The 14,491-nt window shown below is 46.1% G+C and overlaps 2 protein-coding genes across 2 annotated transcripts in view; one reads left to right on the forward strand and one right to left on the reverse strand.

The window, feature by feature from the left end:
- The first annotated feature begins 6,261 nt into the window (after positions 1–6,261).
- Positions 6,262–9,112, forward strand: LOC121839405 (mitotic spindle assembly checkpoint protein MAD2A-like). Its single transcript, XM_042298451.1, has 5 exons — positions 6,262–6,440; positions 6,723–6,869; positions 7,301–7,421; positions 7,506–7,609; positions 8,404–9,112. Exons 1-5 carry the CDS (start codon positions 6,377–6,379, stop codon positions 8,574–8,576), a joined length of 609 nt encoding a protein of 202 aa, XP_042154385.1. The 5' UTR covers positions 6,262–6,376; the 3' UTR covers positions 8,577–9,112.
- A 1,120-nt stretch (positions 9,113–10,232) lies between these two features.
- The window catches only part of LOC112214814 (cGMP-specific 3',5'-cyclic phosphodiesterase), a 93,207-nt gene continuing 88,948 nt past the window's right edge, over positions 10,233–14,491 (reverse strand). The window contains 3 exon segments of the mRNA XM_042297814.1: positions 10,233–10,357; positions 13,353–13,482; positions 14,235–14,318. Coding sequence (XP_042153748.1) covers positions 10,233–10,357; positions 13,353–13,482; positions 14,235–14,318 — 339 coding nt within the window.

Consider the following 14,491-nt stretch of genomic DNA (forward strand, 5'->3'; position numbering starts at 1 on the left):
CTCTCTCCCTCCATCTCTCTCACTCCCTCCATCTCTCTCTCTCTCTGTCTCTCACTCCCTCCATCTCTCTCTCTCTCTGTCTCTCACTCCCTCCATCTCTGTCTCTCACTCCCTCCATCTTTGTCTCTCTCCCTCCATCTCTGTCTCTCTCCCTCCATCTCTGTCTCTCACTCCCTCCATCTCTGTCTCTCACTCCCTCCATCTCTGTCTCTCTCTCCCTCCATCTCTCTCACTCCCTCCATCTCTGTCTCTCACTCCCTCCATCTCTGTCTCTCACTCCCTCCATCTCTGTCTCTCTCTCCCTCCATCTCTCTCACTCCCTCCATCTCTGTCTCTCACTCCCTCCATCTCTGTCTCTCACTCCCTCCATCTCTGTCTCTCTCCCTCCATCTCTGTCTCTCACTCCCTCCATCTCTGTCTCTCACTCCCTCCATCTCTGTCTCTCTCTCCCTCCATCTCTGTCTCTCACTCCCTCCATCTCTGTCTCTCTCTCTCTGTCTCTCACTCCCTCCATCTCTGTCTCTCACTCCCTCCATCTCTGTCTCTCACTCCCTCCATCTCTGTCTCTCACTCCCTCCATCTGTCTCTCACTCCCTCCATCTCTGTCTCTCCCTCCATCTCTGTCTCTCACTCCCTCCATCTCTGTCTCTCACTCCCTCCATCTCTGTCTCTCACTCCCTCCATCTCTGTCTCTCACTCCCTCCATCTCTGTCTCTCACTCCCTCCATCTCTGTCTCTCACTCCCTCTCTCTCTGTCTCTCACTCCCTCCATCTCTCTCTCACTCCCTCCATCTCTGTCTCTCTCCCTCCATCTCTCTCACTCCCTCCATCTCTGTCTCTCACTCCCTCCATCTCTGTCTCTCTCTCCCTCCATCCATCTCTCTCACTCCCTCCATCTCTCTCACTCCCTCCATCTCTCCCTCCATCTCTCTCACTCCCTCCATCTCTCCCTCCATCTCTCTCACTCCCTCCATCTCTGTCTCTCACTCCCTCCATCTCTGTCTCTCACTCCCTCCATCTCTGTCTCTCACTCCCTCCATCTCTGTCTCTCACTCCCTCCATCTCTCTCACTCCCTCCATCTCTGTCTCTCACTCCCTCCATCTCTGTCTCTCACTCCCTCCATCTCTGTCTCTCTCTCTCTCTCTCACTCCCTCCATCTCTGTCTCTCACTCCCTCCATCTCTGTCTCTCACTCCCTCCATCTCTGTCTCTCACTCCCTCCATCTCTGTCTCTCACTCCCTCCATCTCTCTCACTCCCTCCATCTCTGGAATTTGCTACAAAGACTTGACGGCATATAATCAGCACCTAACACCTCACACAGCATTTGTAGCTGGGATTTGTATGGTTTTTTGATTGACAGATTTTTGGTGTAACCACACATTAACACACATATTCAGCAGCGAAACTTGATATACAGTAAACAAAAATATAAACACAACATGCAACTATTTCAAAGATTTTACTGACTCCCAGTTCATATAAGGATATCTATCAATTGAAATGAATTCATTAGGCCTTAATCTATGGATTTCACATGACTGTTGGTCACTCGTTTGCATAGAGTAGATCAGGCTGTTGATTGTGGCCTGTGGAATGTTGTCCCAGTCCTCTACAATGGCTGTGCGAACTGCCGGATATTGGAACAAGCTGTTGTAGACATCGATCCAGAGCATCCCAAACATGCTCAATGGGGGACATGTCTGGTGAGTATGCAGGTCATGCTGGGACATTTTCAGCTTCCAGGAATTGTGTACAGATCCTTGCGACATGGGGCCGTGCATTATCATGCTGAAACATGAGGTGATGGAGGTGGATGAATGGCACGACAATGGGCCTCAGGATCTCGGCAGTGTTTCTATGTATTCAAATCAATAAAATGCATTTTTTTAAATAAAATGTTATTTAACCTTTATTTAACTATTTAACAGTTGGCCATCGAAGGTGAGCATTTGCACACTGAAGTCGGTTACGACGTCAAACTGCAGTCAGGCCAAGACCCTGATGAGGATTTTTTTCTCTCAGGATGACGAGATGTGCTTCCTGAGACGGTTTCTGACAGTTTGTGCAGAAATTATTTGGTTGTGCAAACCCACACTTTCATCAGCTGTCCGGGTCTCTGGTCTCCCGCAGGTGAAGAAGCCGGATGTGGAGGTCCTGGGCTTGCGTGATTATACATGGTTTGCAGTTGGGAGGCCTGTTGGACATACTGTCAAATTCTCTAAAACAACGTTTGAGGCAGTTTATGGAGAAATGAAAGTTTAATTATCTGGCAACCGCTCTAGTAGACATACCTGTAGTCAGCATGCCAACTGCACGCTCCCTCAAACCTTGAGACATCTGTAGCACATTTTAGAGTGTCTTTTTATTGTCCCCAGCTTCTTGATACCTGTTTAGGTGGATGGATTACAGCTGAAGTCGCAAGTTTACATACACCTTAGCCAAATACATTTAAAGTCAGTTTTTCACAATTCCTGACATGTAATCCTAGTAAAAATACCCTGTCTTAGGTCAGTTAGATCACCACTTTATTTTAAGATTGTGAAATGTCAGAATAATAGTAGAGAGAATTATTTATTTCAGCTTGTATTTCTTTCATCACATTCACAGTGGGTCAGACGTTTACATACACACAATTAGTATTTGGTAGCATAGCCTTTAAATTGTTTAACTTGGGTCAAATGTTTCGGGTAGCCTTCCACAAGCTTCCCACAATAAGTTGGGTGAATTTTGGGCCATTCCTCCTGACAGAGCTGGTGTAACTGAGTCATGTTTGTAGGCCTCCTTGCTCACACACGCCTTTTCAGTTCTGCCCACACATTTTCTATAGGATTGAGGTCAGGGCTTTGTGATGGCCACTCCAATACCTTGACTTTGTTGACCTTAATCCATTTTGCCACAACTTTGGAAGTATGCTTGGGATCATTGTCCATTTGGAAAACACATTTGCGACCAAGCTTTAACTTCCTGACTGATGTCTTGAGATGTTGCTTCAATATATCTACATAATTGTCAATCCTCATGATGCCATCTATTTTGTGAAGTGCACCAGTCCCTCCTGCAGCAAAGTACCCCCACAACATGATGCTGCCACCCCCGTGCTTCACGGTTGGGATGGTGTTCTTCGGCTTGCAAGCCTTCCCCTTTTTCCTCCAAACATAATGATGGTCATTTTGGCCAAAACAGTTCTATTTTTGTTTCATCAGACCAGAGGACATTTCTCCAAAAAGTACGATCTTTGTCCCCATGTGCAGTTGCAAACCGTAGTCTGGCTTGTTTATGGCGGTTTTGGAGCAGTGACTTCTTCCTTGCTGAGCGGCCTTTCAGGTTATGTCGATATAGGACTCGGTTTACTGTGGATATAGATACTTTTGTACTGTTTCCTCCAGCATCTTCACAAGGTCCTTTGCTGTTGTTCTGGGATTGATTTTCACTTTTCGCACCAAAGTACATTCATCTCTAGGAGACAGAATGCGTATCCTTCCTGAGCGGTATGGCGGCTGCGTGGTCCCATGGTGTTTATACTTGCATACTATTTATTGTTTGTAAAAATGAACGTGGTACCTTCATGTGTTTGGAAATTGCTCTCAAGGATGAACCAGTCTTACGGAGGTCTCCATTTTTTTTCTGAGGTCTTGGCTGATTTCTTTTGATTTTTCCATGATGTCAAGCAAAGAGGCACTGAGTTTGAAGGTAGGCCTTGAAATACATCCACAGGTACGCCTCCAATTGGCTCAAATGATGTCAATTAGCCTATCAGAAGCTTCTAAAGCCATGACATCATTTTCTAGAATTTTCCAAGCTGTTTAAAGGTACAGTCAACTTAGTATATGTAAACTTCTGACCCACTTGAAATGTGATACAGTGAATTAAATAATATGTCTGTAAACAATGGTTGGAAAAATGACTTGTGTCATGCACAAAGTAGATGTCCTAACTGGCTTGTCAAAACTATAGTTTGTTAACAAGAAATTTGTGGAGTGGTTGACAAACTAGTTTTAATGACTCCAAGCTAAGTGTATTTAAACTTCCGACTTCAACTGTATGTTGGCAAATGAGAAATGCTCACTAACAGGAATGTAAACAAATTTGTGCACAAAATTTGAGAGAAATAAGCTTTTTGTGCATATTAAACATTTCTGGGATCTTTTATTTCAGCTCAACATGGAACCAACATTTTACATTTATATTTCTGTTCAGTGTAGTATTAAATTAATAATACTTACTTTGAGAACATTTGCATATAAATGTTTGCATGTGAAAGGTGAGTAATTATACTTGAATTATGTTGTTATAATGCTATGTTTCTGCGTGTGAGAACATGAGTGTGCAGTGATATTTCTACAACGATCAAATGTTAGTAATTTATGCCTGGTGGTAGGCTATACGCTATAGGAACATTCACTTAACACACGTAAACCATTTCAAAGACTTGCGGACACCAAAAACGAGAGACGCAAAGGGCAACTCTTTACACTTTTTTTTGTGAAATAGTAGAACTCTTGAGAGGGTCAGCAACCAGTCTCTCCTGTGAAATGCAACAGTGGTGCTGAGGTCCTTGGAGAAATCTATTGAACAGTTAGACTGATAACATGACAGCCATTCGGTTGGTTATTCAGTGGTTTAGGATTGGAACTTGAGCACCACTTGGTCAATACTGTTGTTAAAGCCCAGAGAGACGACCACCGATCGCTTTGGTTTGTTATGGTCAATGGAAAGGTTTCCAATGTTTGCTCATTTAAAGCAGAGACCGTCCAGAATAATACAGAACTGTGAGAGGGACTTTGTTGCATTGCAGGTCTGTTGAGAAAAAAAACTCTATTTACTAGTGTAGTTTCAAAATGGCAGACTTCTTAGTATAGGACCAGGTGCTTTTGGTGACCAAATGACCGGACCAGTTGATGGGCTTTTGTGCTCTATTCCCTTGTATTGGCGTTCAAAGAAAGTCCATAACAGTTGAAAAGGATGATGAATGAGAACACCAAGCCAGCGCTAGAGGAAAGACCTGTGGCCAATGTGTGAATACTGTGCAACAGGTGCCTTCACTGTGAGGCTTACAGCCTGTATAGGTTTCCTGCAGTACTGTTGGCAGGAAAGAGCAAGTGCTTTCCATAGACAACAGCAGTAGTGGCACCACTTGCAGGTGTGACATTATTCCTCAACAGTGTCGTGAAATCTGGCAGATGATGTAGTTATCGCTGGAAAAATGTATGACTGTTGCACATATGGTTTTTCACTTGACGGTGTCTTGTAGCTAATATCTAAAGTTTAAAAAACTAAACTGAAAAGGTGTTCAAAAGCATGCAGCTGAGAACAGGGTAAAGGGATCCTTTCAGATTAAAAAATAACTGTAGCAGCATTATTATCCCTCAGAAGAAAGTCATATCTTTTCCCAGGGGCCTATATTTGTAGATCAGGGATTGGGCAACTTGTGGGAGGGAGCCACAAAAAAAACAGAACTCATCGTGAGGGTCCGCATGGGTCTGCGTACCCAAATCCATACGAAATAACATTTCAAAAATTGCTGCAATTCTGCACATTTGGCCACAGTGCCTGGAGAAACTGTTGCTGTTTTAAAACAAGATTGCAGTAATTCTACACAGTTTGACCACTGGGCCTGGAGAAACTGTTGCTGTTTTAAAACAAGATTGCAGTAATTCTACACAGTTTGACCACTGGGCAGAGAAAACATTAGCAGTTTAACAGCTAATTTCCTGCAATTCTACACATTTTTCCATAGGGTGGAGGCAAATGTTTGCTGTTTTTAATATGATAACTGATGATCAATGGGCCCCACCCTGGTCGGTAATTCCACCATGCTTACTACAAGTTTAGATAGCTGTCTAACTAGACTAACTTACAAATTGAAAAAAATATTACTGACATGGGCTAATTGAGTGACTGCGGATGCAAAAACAAATTTCGAATTTGCCCCAATGTATTTTATTATTCTAACTCTCGACAGTACGTTTTGAATTGGTCTGCAGGCCTACAAAAGGGGGCCGCCAGTGACCCATCCCTGCTGTAGATAACACTGTTGTAATAGAGATTGAACAATATTAGAAAGCGTAGGACGGTTGAGTATGTAAGATTAGAAAAGCTTGTACTTATCGTAACATACTATGCTGTCTGGAGACTACTTTTATAATAGAATCCTTAAGAATGATCAGCAGATTGTAAATCTCCAGGTCTGGCACAACACCGCCCTCTGGCGTCAGAGACGCAACACTGCGGGGGTATTAAACCGGCTGGGTGGGTTACGCATGCGCGGAAGTTCAACGACCTGCACATTTCAAACCTTGGCGGCGGGTAGAAAAATAAATCTGACCGAGAAGAAAATACAATACAACAAAAGGATATAACTCAAACGTGCAAAGATGACAAGCACACTGAAAGGCATTACCCTGAAAGGCAGCGCTGAGCTTGTGGCCGAGTTTTTCTGTAAGTATTTCACCGACTTTTGCTTTATTTTCGCCTGATCAGAAAGGAAAGGCATGCAACATGACGATGGTTTTCTCTGCGGAAGCTATAGCCATCTAACGTTGTTACAACCATCGCATCCGTATTTTCCATGACGATAAGTCATATGTATGTCCTTACATCTGAGTTTGCTATGCTAATATATCCATGCGTGTGTAATTGTGCCCCTTCATGCATTATTGAGACAACAATATTGTTACTAGTTAACTAGCTAACCACCTAACGTTATGTCTGTCCCTGCAGCATTCGGGATCAACAGTATCCTGTACCAGCGAGGACTCTACCCACCGGAGACCTTCTCCCGAGTCGCCCAGTATGACATGAGCCTTCAACTCACCACTGACACCAAGCTGAAGAACTACCTGACCAACGTTGTGACACAGCTCAAAGGTGCAGTATGAAATAAACTCAGTTGAATGTAACGCACATGCGCAGAACGTTCTAATAAATGGGGGGCAGAGGTCAACACTGACAGACACTTTATAGCAGGACATCTAACCTTTGCTCCAGTCACTTGTGGGGCTATTAACCCTATGTTATTTCTCACAAGGTCAAATGAGGTGTCATATTTCACAACTTACTGTGTTGATTTTCTCAATTTTGATCAATGTTTTCGTTCCCTCAGAGATGCCAGTATGTCTGTTTCTGCTGTAGTTTGGTGTGTAAATTGCAGAGTAGCTGTTTGACTGACTTGTATCTCTGTGTTGCAGAGTGGCTGTTTGACTGACTTGTATCTCTGTGTTGCAGAGTAGCTGTTTGACTGACTTGTATCTCTGTGTTGCAGAGTGGCTGTTTGACTGACTTGTATCTCTGTGTTGCAGAGTGGCTGTTTGACTGCACAGTGCAGAAGCTAGTCCTTGTTATCACATGTCTGGAGACTAGTGAGGTGCTGGAACGGTGGCAGTTTGACATTGAGTGTGACAAGAGTGCCAAGGAGATCAGGTACGGTAGGATACTTCAGCAGCAGTGGTACCTGACCACCACAAACACAAATATGTGACGGCCTTTGTGTGTCTCTTCTCTCAGCGCTCCCAGGGAGAAGTCCATCAAGTCCATCCAGGATGAGATTCGCTCAGTCATCAGACAGATCACCGCCACTGTCACCTTCCTACCCCTGCTGGAGACTGCCTGTGAGTAGTGTGTGTGTGTGAGAACCAGTGTTTCCATTGGCTGTTAAGGGCCTGCTTTTGGCCAATAAAAAAACAAACATAAAAGCCAACAAATAAGCACATTTCTGGATGCTTTGTTGCCAAGCAAATATCCCGATGAAAATAAAAAATATTTTATAAATCAGTTTTGCCGTGCAGAGGTTGGTTCAGGTTGTCTTTCAATGAAATAAGCTCTCTACTCTCCCTGCCTGTCTGTCTGGAGCTTGACTTAGCAACCTGCAACATTCTATCAATTTGTACCTGACTGCAAGTGTTCCCGCCTATTGCGTTCGTGACAGACAGTTGTTTACAGGCGGGAAGTTTTCCGGTATTTTATGACGTTGTTGCTAGATTCATCTCCCTAAAAAAGATCATTTCCAGAAATGTCATATGTGTCCACCCTGGAGGATTATTTAGATAAAGCAATCTTCCTCAAGTAGTTACCTTTTATTTTATAAAAACAAATCAACCTAGTTAGTTTTACTAGCTACTGTACCAAGGATGGAGGCATCTACAAGTGGGAAAATAAATATTCTGACCTAAACACTGAAACTAAGGATAATGACAGATGGAGGGAGATGTGCAAGAAGCTAATGTTCACTTGGAAGGCTCATTCCTCTTCATCAGTGTTTATGGGCACATAAAGGGACTGCATTAAATGGATTTATATTTTATCGTCTAAAATCTGGTCGGACGTTTGACCGGCACATATTCTTCTTAACAGAAATGTTCCTAATGCGCCTTGATAACCCCTGAATTTTGACCCCTCTCCCCAGGTGCCTTTGACCTCCTCGTTTACACCGACAAGGACCTAGAGGTGCCCGACAAATGGGAGGAGTCGGGCCCCCAGATCATCGACCAATCGGAGGAGGTTCGTCTGCGTTCCTTCACCACCTCCATCCACAAGGTCAACAGCATGGTGGCCTACAAGAGGGCCAACTCAGCCTAGAGCCTTGACCTCTAACCTGCCGCCTCCTGTACATAGTTATCGCTCAATGCCACATCTTCCCTGCCGAATACAACAAGGAACGTTGGAGATTGACTACAATTGATCTACAAATCATAATCCATAGTAATTTAGGATCCAATGTGATTTGTAGGTCAGCCAGTCTGCAGTCGCCGACTGCCATCTCAAACGCGCACAATGGCTATGAGATAATATATACTACGCTTACCCTTTCCTGCCTCCGCCTCTCATATCTCTCCCTCTCTCTCCCTGTATATCTAAAGTCCTTTATCCTGATTATTCTGTTGTGTCATTTTCTCTGTGTATTGGGGAGGCCTTGTTCTTCCTGACTCACTGCTTTGATGTAAATATATTGCCTGTCAATGGTCACCGATCTCTTTTGGTCCAATGCATTTACTTCCTTCTGAACTTTACCTTGTGATCTATCCAGTACTGAGCCTCGCTGTTTTAGAAGCTAGTGTTTTGTGTGTTGTATTTTTAAGAAATGTCCCTACAATATATAAACGTTTACCATTTGATCATCAAGTCCGTGTTTTACCACTGCGATGGACCAGACGGTGGCGACGTAACCCGGGTTTCCGTCCCGGGTGGATATCCGCCATCTATCTCTACATGTTAAATGAATGGTTATTTCGACCAGTGTGACGTGTTATCCAAAGTTTGCACAGATGACCGAGCACAAAGATAAGAAGCAGTATCCTTTTAATGGGATGTACCATTCAACTTGTCTCACAGTGTTCATCAGTCAACAGGGGGACAGATGTCTAATCTATTTCTATAGGAGAAACCCTTTCTGAATGTCATCACCTCAGCCTCCTAACAACCAACAGGTCCTGTGACCTCTATACTGTGGCTGTTCATAGTTATCTTTATAGGGCCGTGCCTTCACATGCAACACACAGGTCTATCATTGGTGGAGAAGCAACACATGATCTGTTTTGACCAATCAGACACCAATGCACAGGGACAAGTATACAGTTACAGAGACTTCTTTAAGTACACAATACAACCACAGGAACCACATACATCTGCAAGGAGAAAAGTGCTTCAGTTCGGACAAGGTTAAGTCCAATTTTAGTTTCACGCGAATGACAGTGATACAGTCCACATGTCTGTTCGTGACAACTACTATAGTATATTATGTGTGAATTTAAGAGGTTTGGAAAATGGAAAGTCATTTTCTTACAGAAAGGTGAGTGGGTGGTTTAGCAGTCCTGTATTGGAAAGAATATAAAAACGAATTAATCCCCTTTTACATTTTCCATGAGAAAGATTATTGTTTTGTTTGAAATGCAAAGGACCTTAAAGTGCAAATATATTTTAGGCTTTGGGGGTCAAGTGCTCCTTTCAACTCTAAAGACGCCCGGCCTTACACATTAAACAGGTTTAAGAAGGGAACAACAGAAAGGAGCTGGTCCATTATCAGGGGGTGGGTCAGGGAGCTGGTCCATTATCAGGGGGGTCAGGGAGCTGGTCCATTATCAGGGGGGTCAGGGAGCTGGTCCATTATCAGGGGGGGGTCAGGGAGCTGGTCCATTATCAGGGGTGGGTCTAGGGAGCTGGTCAGGGGGGGGTCAGCTGGTCCATTATCAGGGGGGGGAGCTGGTCCAGGGGGTCAGCTGGTCCATTATCAGGGGGTCAGGGAGCTGGTCCATTATCAGGGGGGTCAGGGGGGTCAGCTGGTCCATTATCAGGGGGGTCAGGGAGCTGGTCCATTATCAGGGGTGGGTCAGGGAGCTGGTCCATTATCAGGGGGTCAGGAGCTGGTCCATTATCAGGGGGGTCAGGGAGCTGGTCCATTATCAGGGGGGGTCAGGAGCTGGTCCATTATCAGGGGGGTCAGGGAGCTGGTCCATTATCAGGGGGGGGTCAGGGGGGTCAGCTGGTCCATTATCAGGGGGGGGGGGTCAGGGAGCTGGTCCATTATCAGGGGGGTCAGGGAGCTGGTCCATTATCAGGGGGTCAGGGAGCTGGTCCATTATCAGGGGGTCAGGGAGCTGGTCCATTATCAGGGGGGGTCAGGAGCTGGTCCATTATCAGGGGGTCAGGGAGCTGGTCCATTATCAGGGGGGTCAGGGAGCTGGTCCATTATCAGGGGGTCAGGGGGGGTCAGCTGGTCCATTATCAGGGGGTCAGGGAGCTGGTCCATTATCAGGGGGGTCAGGGAGCTCAGGGGGGTCAGCTGCTCCATTATCAGGGGGGTCAGGGAGCTGGTTCATTATCAGGGGGTCAGGGAGCTGGTCCATTATCAGGGGGCCAGGGAGCTGGTCCATTATCAGGGGGTCAGGGAGCTGGTCCATTATCAGGGGGGTCAGGGAGCTGGTCCATTATCAGGGGGTCAGGAGCTGGTCCATTATCAGGGGGGTCAGGAGCTGGTTCAGGGGGAGCTGGTCCATTATTAGGGGGGGGATCAGGAGCTGGTCCATTATCAGGGGGGTCAGGGAGCTGGTCCATTATCAGGGGGAATCAGGGAGCTGGTCCATTATCAGGGGGGATCAGGGAGCTGGTCCATTATCAGGGCGTGGGGGGGGGGTCGGAGCTGTTCCATTATGAGGGACTACGGGGGGTCAGGGAGCTGGTCAATTATGAGGGCTTCCACGGGGGGGGGGATCAGGGCTGGTCCATTATGAGGGACTACGGGGTGGGGGTCAGGGAGCTGGTCCATTATGAGGGGGGGTCAGGGGGGTCAGCTGGTCCATTGTGAGAGACTATGGGGGGGGGTCAGGAGCTGGTCCATTATGAGGGACCAGCTGCCTGACCCCCCCCCATAGTCCCTCATAATGGGGTCATCTGTGCATCAGAGGAGACTGTTGGGACGAGATATAGGAGGGAGGATGGGCTCGTTGTAATGGCTGGAATGGAGTCAAACATGTGATTTCTATGTCTTTGATACCGTTCCAGCCATTACAATGAGCCCGTCCTCCTGTAGCTCCTCCCACCAGCCTCCTCTGCTGTACATACAAAACGGGTTATTTTGGAAATGTGAATCACACCTATCATATCACAGGATGGCAGTGGAATCTTCTAGAACACACGTCTTTGGCTCCTTTGGCTCAATGCGTAAAAATACACGGGTGAATGGATGGTCCAGGAAAGTTTTCACAGCAGAGACGTGTGTGTTCTCAACATGAAACTTGACCTTACAGTATAGAAATTGAATAAATATATAAAACAAATAAATATGCAATAGGTAAGACGAGTGATCGTTACATAAGATGAACGTTCTCTCAAAACCTTTGTGTTGTGAGTGTGTGGTGTGTGAGTTTGCGCTGGTATTACTAACAAGCTTATGATTGTGGTGCTTTATGGTGGGTAAAAGTAAGTTTTATCTATACCGTTACATTATTTCCATTCCAGCCATCGCAATGAGCTAAGACCTGGGTTCAAATAGTATTTGTAATCTTTCATTGAGCTGCTTGGTACAACGGAACCAATGCAATAGTCTGAAAAAGTACAAATCCTGCCCGACCATCTGGCACTCCAGACGGGCTCAAAATATTTGAGAGATTTCAAATAATATTTGAACCCAGGTCTGTCTTTTCTCTGGTGGCATATTGATCCCTTGGTGCTCAGTAGGCCGATAGTAGCCACAGGCACGCGCCACACACACACACACCTTCAGTGTTCTTCCTCCGACTGAGAGATATAATATAGTGACTCCTCCTTCATGTAGCAAGTTGACTTTGTGCACAAAAATAAAAAGAAAGACTATGGTAATAAATATAGCTTAGTGTTGATGTTGTCTTCTCAGGGTGGTGGAGGGATAGTGGGGATGGAGGATAGTGGGATGGAGGGATAGTGGGGATGAAGAATAGTGGGGACGGAGGGATAGTGGGGATGGAGGGATAGTGGGATGGAGGGATAGTGGGGATGGAGGGATAGTGGGATGGAGGGATAGTAAGGGGGTGGATGGAGGGAGTAGTGGATGGAGGGGATAGTGGGGATGGAGGATAAAGGATGGAGGGACAGTGGGGGATGGAGGGATAGTGGGATAGGGGACGGAGGGATAGTGGGGACGGAGGGAATAGTGGGGGACGGAGGGAGGGGGTGGAGGAGGGATAGGTGACAGTGGGGATGGAGGGATAGATAGTGGGATGGAGGGATAGTGGAGATAGTAGGGATGGAGGGATAGTGGGGATGGAGGGATAGTGGGGTGGAGGGATAGTGGGGATGGAGGAATAGTGGGGATGGAGGGATATGGAGGTGGGATGGAGGGATAGTGGGAATAGGAGGATAAAGGGATGGAGGGATAGTGGGGATGGAGGGATAGTGGGGATAGTGGGGATGGAGGGATAGTAGAAGTGGAGGGGATAGTGGGGATGGAGGAGATAGTGGGAGGGATAGTGGGGATGGAGGGATAGTGGAGATAGTGGGGACGGAAAGAGATAGTGGGGATGGAGGGATAGTGGGGATGGAGGGATAGATAGTGGGGGTGGAGGGAATAGTGGGGATGGAGGGAATAGTGGAGATAGTAGAGATGGAGGGATAGTGGGGGTGAATGGAGGGATAGTAAAGGGATGGAGGGAATAGTGGAATAGTGGGATGGAGGGATAGTGGGGGTGGAGGGAATAGTGGAGATAGTGGGGATGGAGGGAATAGTGGGGGTGGAAAGGAATAGTGGGGATGGAGGGATAGTGGGATAGTAGGGATAGGAAAGGATAGGGATAGTGGGGATAGGGATAGTGGGGATGGAGGGAATAGTGGGGGTGGATAGTGGGGATGGAGGGATAGTGATGGAGGGATAGTGGAGGAGGAGACGTTGAACAGGTCTACACCGCTCCGTTGAAAAGGCTTTGTCGCCCTGTTCAGACAGAATCTTCCAATTCTGTCTGTTCTTCTGGCAGCCCTCGAGTAGTGGGGAACAGGACTCAGACATACTGGCCAGGGTCTGATGTACAGACAGACAGAAAGACAGACAGAGAGAGACAGACAGAGAGAGAGAGACAGACAGACAGACAGACAGACAGACAGACAGACAGACAGACAGACAGACAGACAGACAGACAGACAGACAGAGACAGATAGACAGAGACAGATGACAGACAGAGAGAGACAGAGAGAGAGACAGACAGAGAGAGAGACAGACAGAGAGAGAGAGAGACAGACAGACAGAGAGAGAGACAGATAGAGAGACAGAGAGACAGAGAGACAGAGAGATGAGACAGACAGACAGACAGACAGACAGACAGACAGACAGACAGACAGACGACAGACAGACAGACAGAGAGAGACAGACAGATGACAGACAGACAGACAGACAGACAGAGAGAGAGAGAGAGACAGACAGACAGACAGACAGACAGACAGACAGACAGACAGACAGACAGACAGACAGACAGACAGAAGAGACAGAGAGAGAGAGAGAGATACAGACCAGCGAGAAAGTGAATGAGAGAATGACAGAATGAGAGAGTACCTTCCTTGTGTCAATGTCATACATTAACATGAAAAATAATTACTCAATTTAGCAGACGTTCTTATCCAGGTCGACTTAGTAGTGAGTGCAGACATTTTCATCGAACCCACAACCTTAGCGTTACAAGTGCCACGCTCTACACGGGACTATACATGCTATATGGCCAATAAAATGATCCCTAAACATGACTAATAAAGACCAATCAAATCGTGTCATAGCTTCACCTCATACAGCTGTGTGCAGATGGCATCAATGAACGACACCTGCATGCTCGGAATCTTATCCTGCTTGTCCCGATTCATCAGATCCTACAAAAGAAAAACATCTTTACAAAACCTAGTTAAGTCCAAATGTAATTTGCTCCCACATTGACATCTGGCTTTGCTTGCCAACTAGTAAAAACCTGGCTTGGCACAAAGCCAACATGTGCACATGCCAAGATATTCAAATCAGAATCTTGGAGCCTTGTAAGTAAATTTGA

This window comes from Oncorhynchus tshawytscha, linkage group LG15 (genome assembly GCF_018296145.1).
Source record: "Oncorhynchus tshawytscha isolate Ot180627B linkage group LG15, Otsh_v2.0, whole genome shotgun sequence".
NCBI classification, from domain to species: Eukaryota; Metazoa; Chordata; class Actinopteri; order Salmoniformes; family Salmonidae; genus Oncorhynchus; species Oncorhynchus tshawytscha.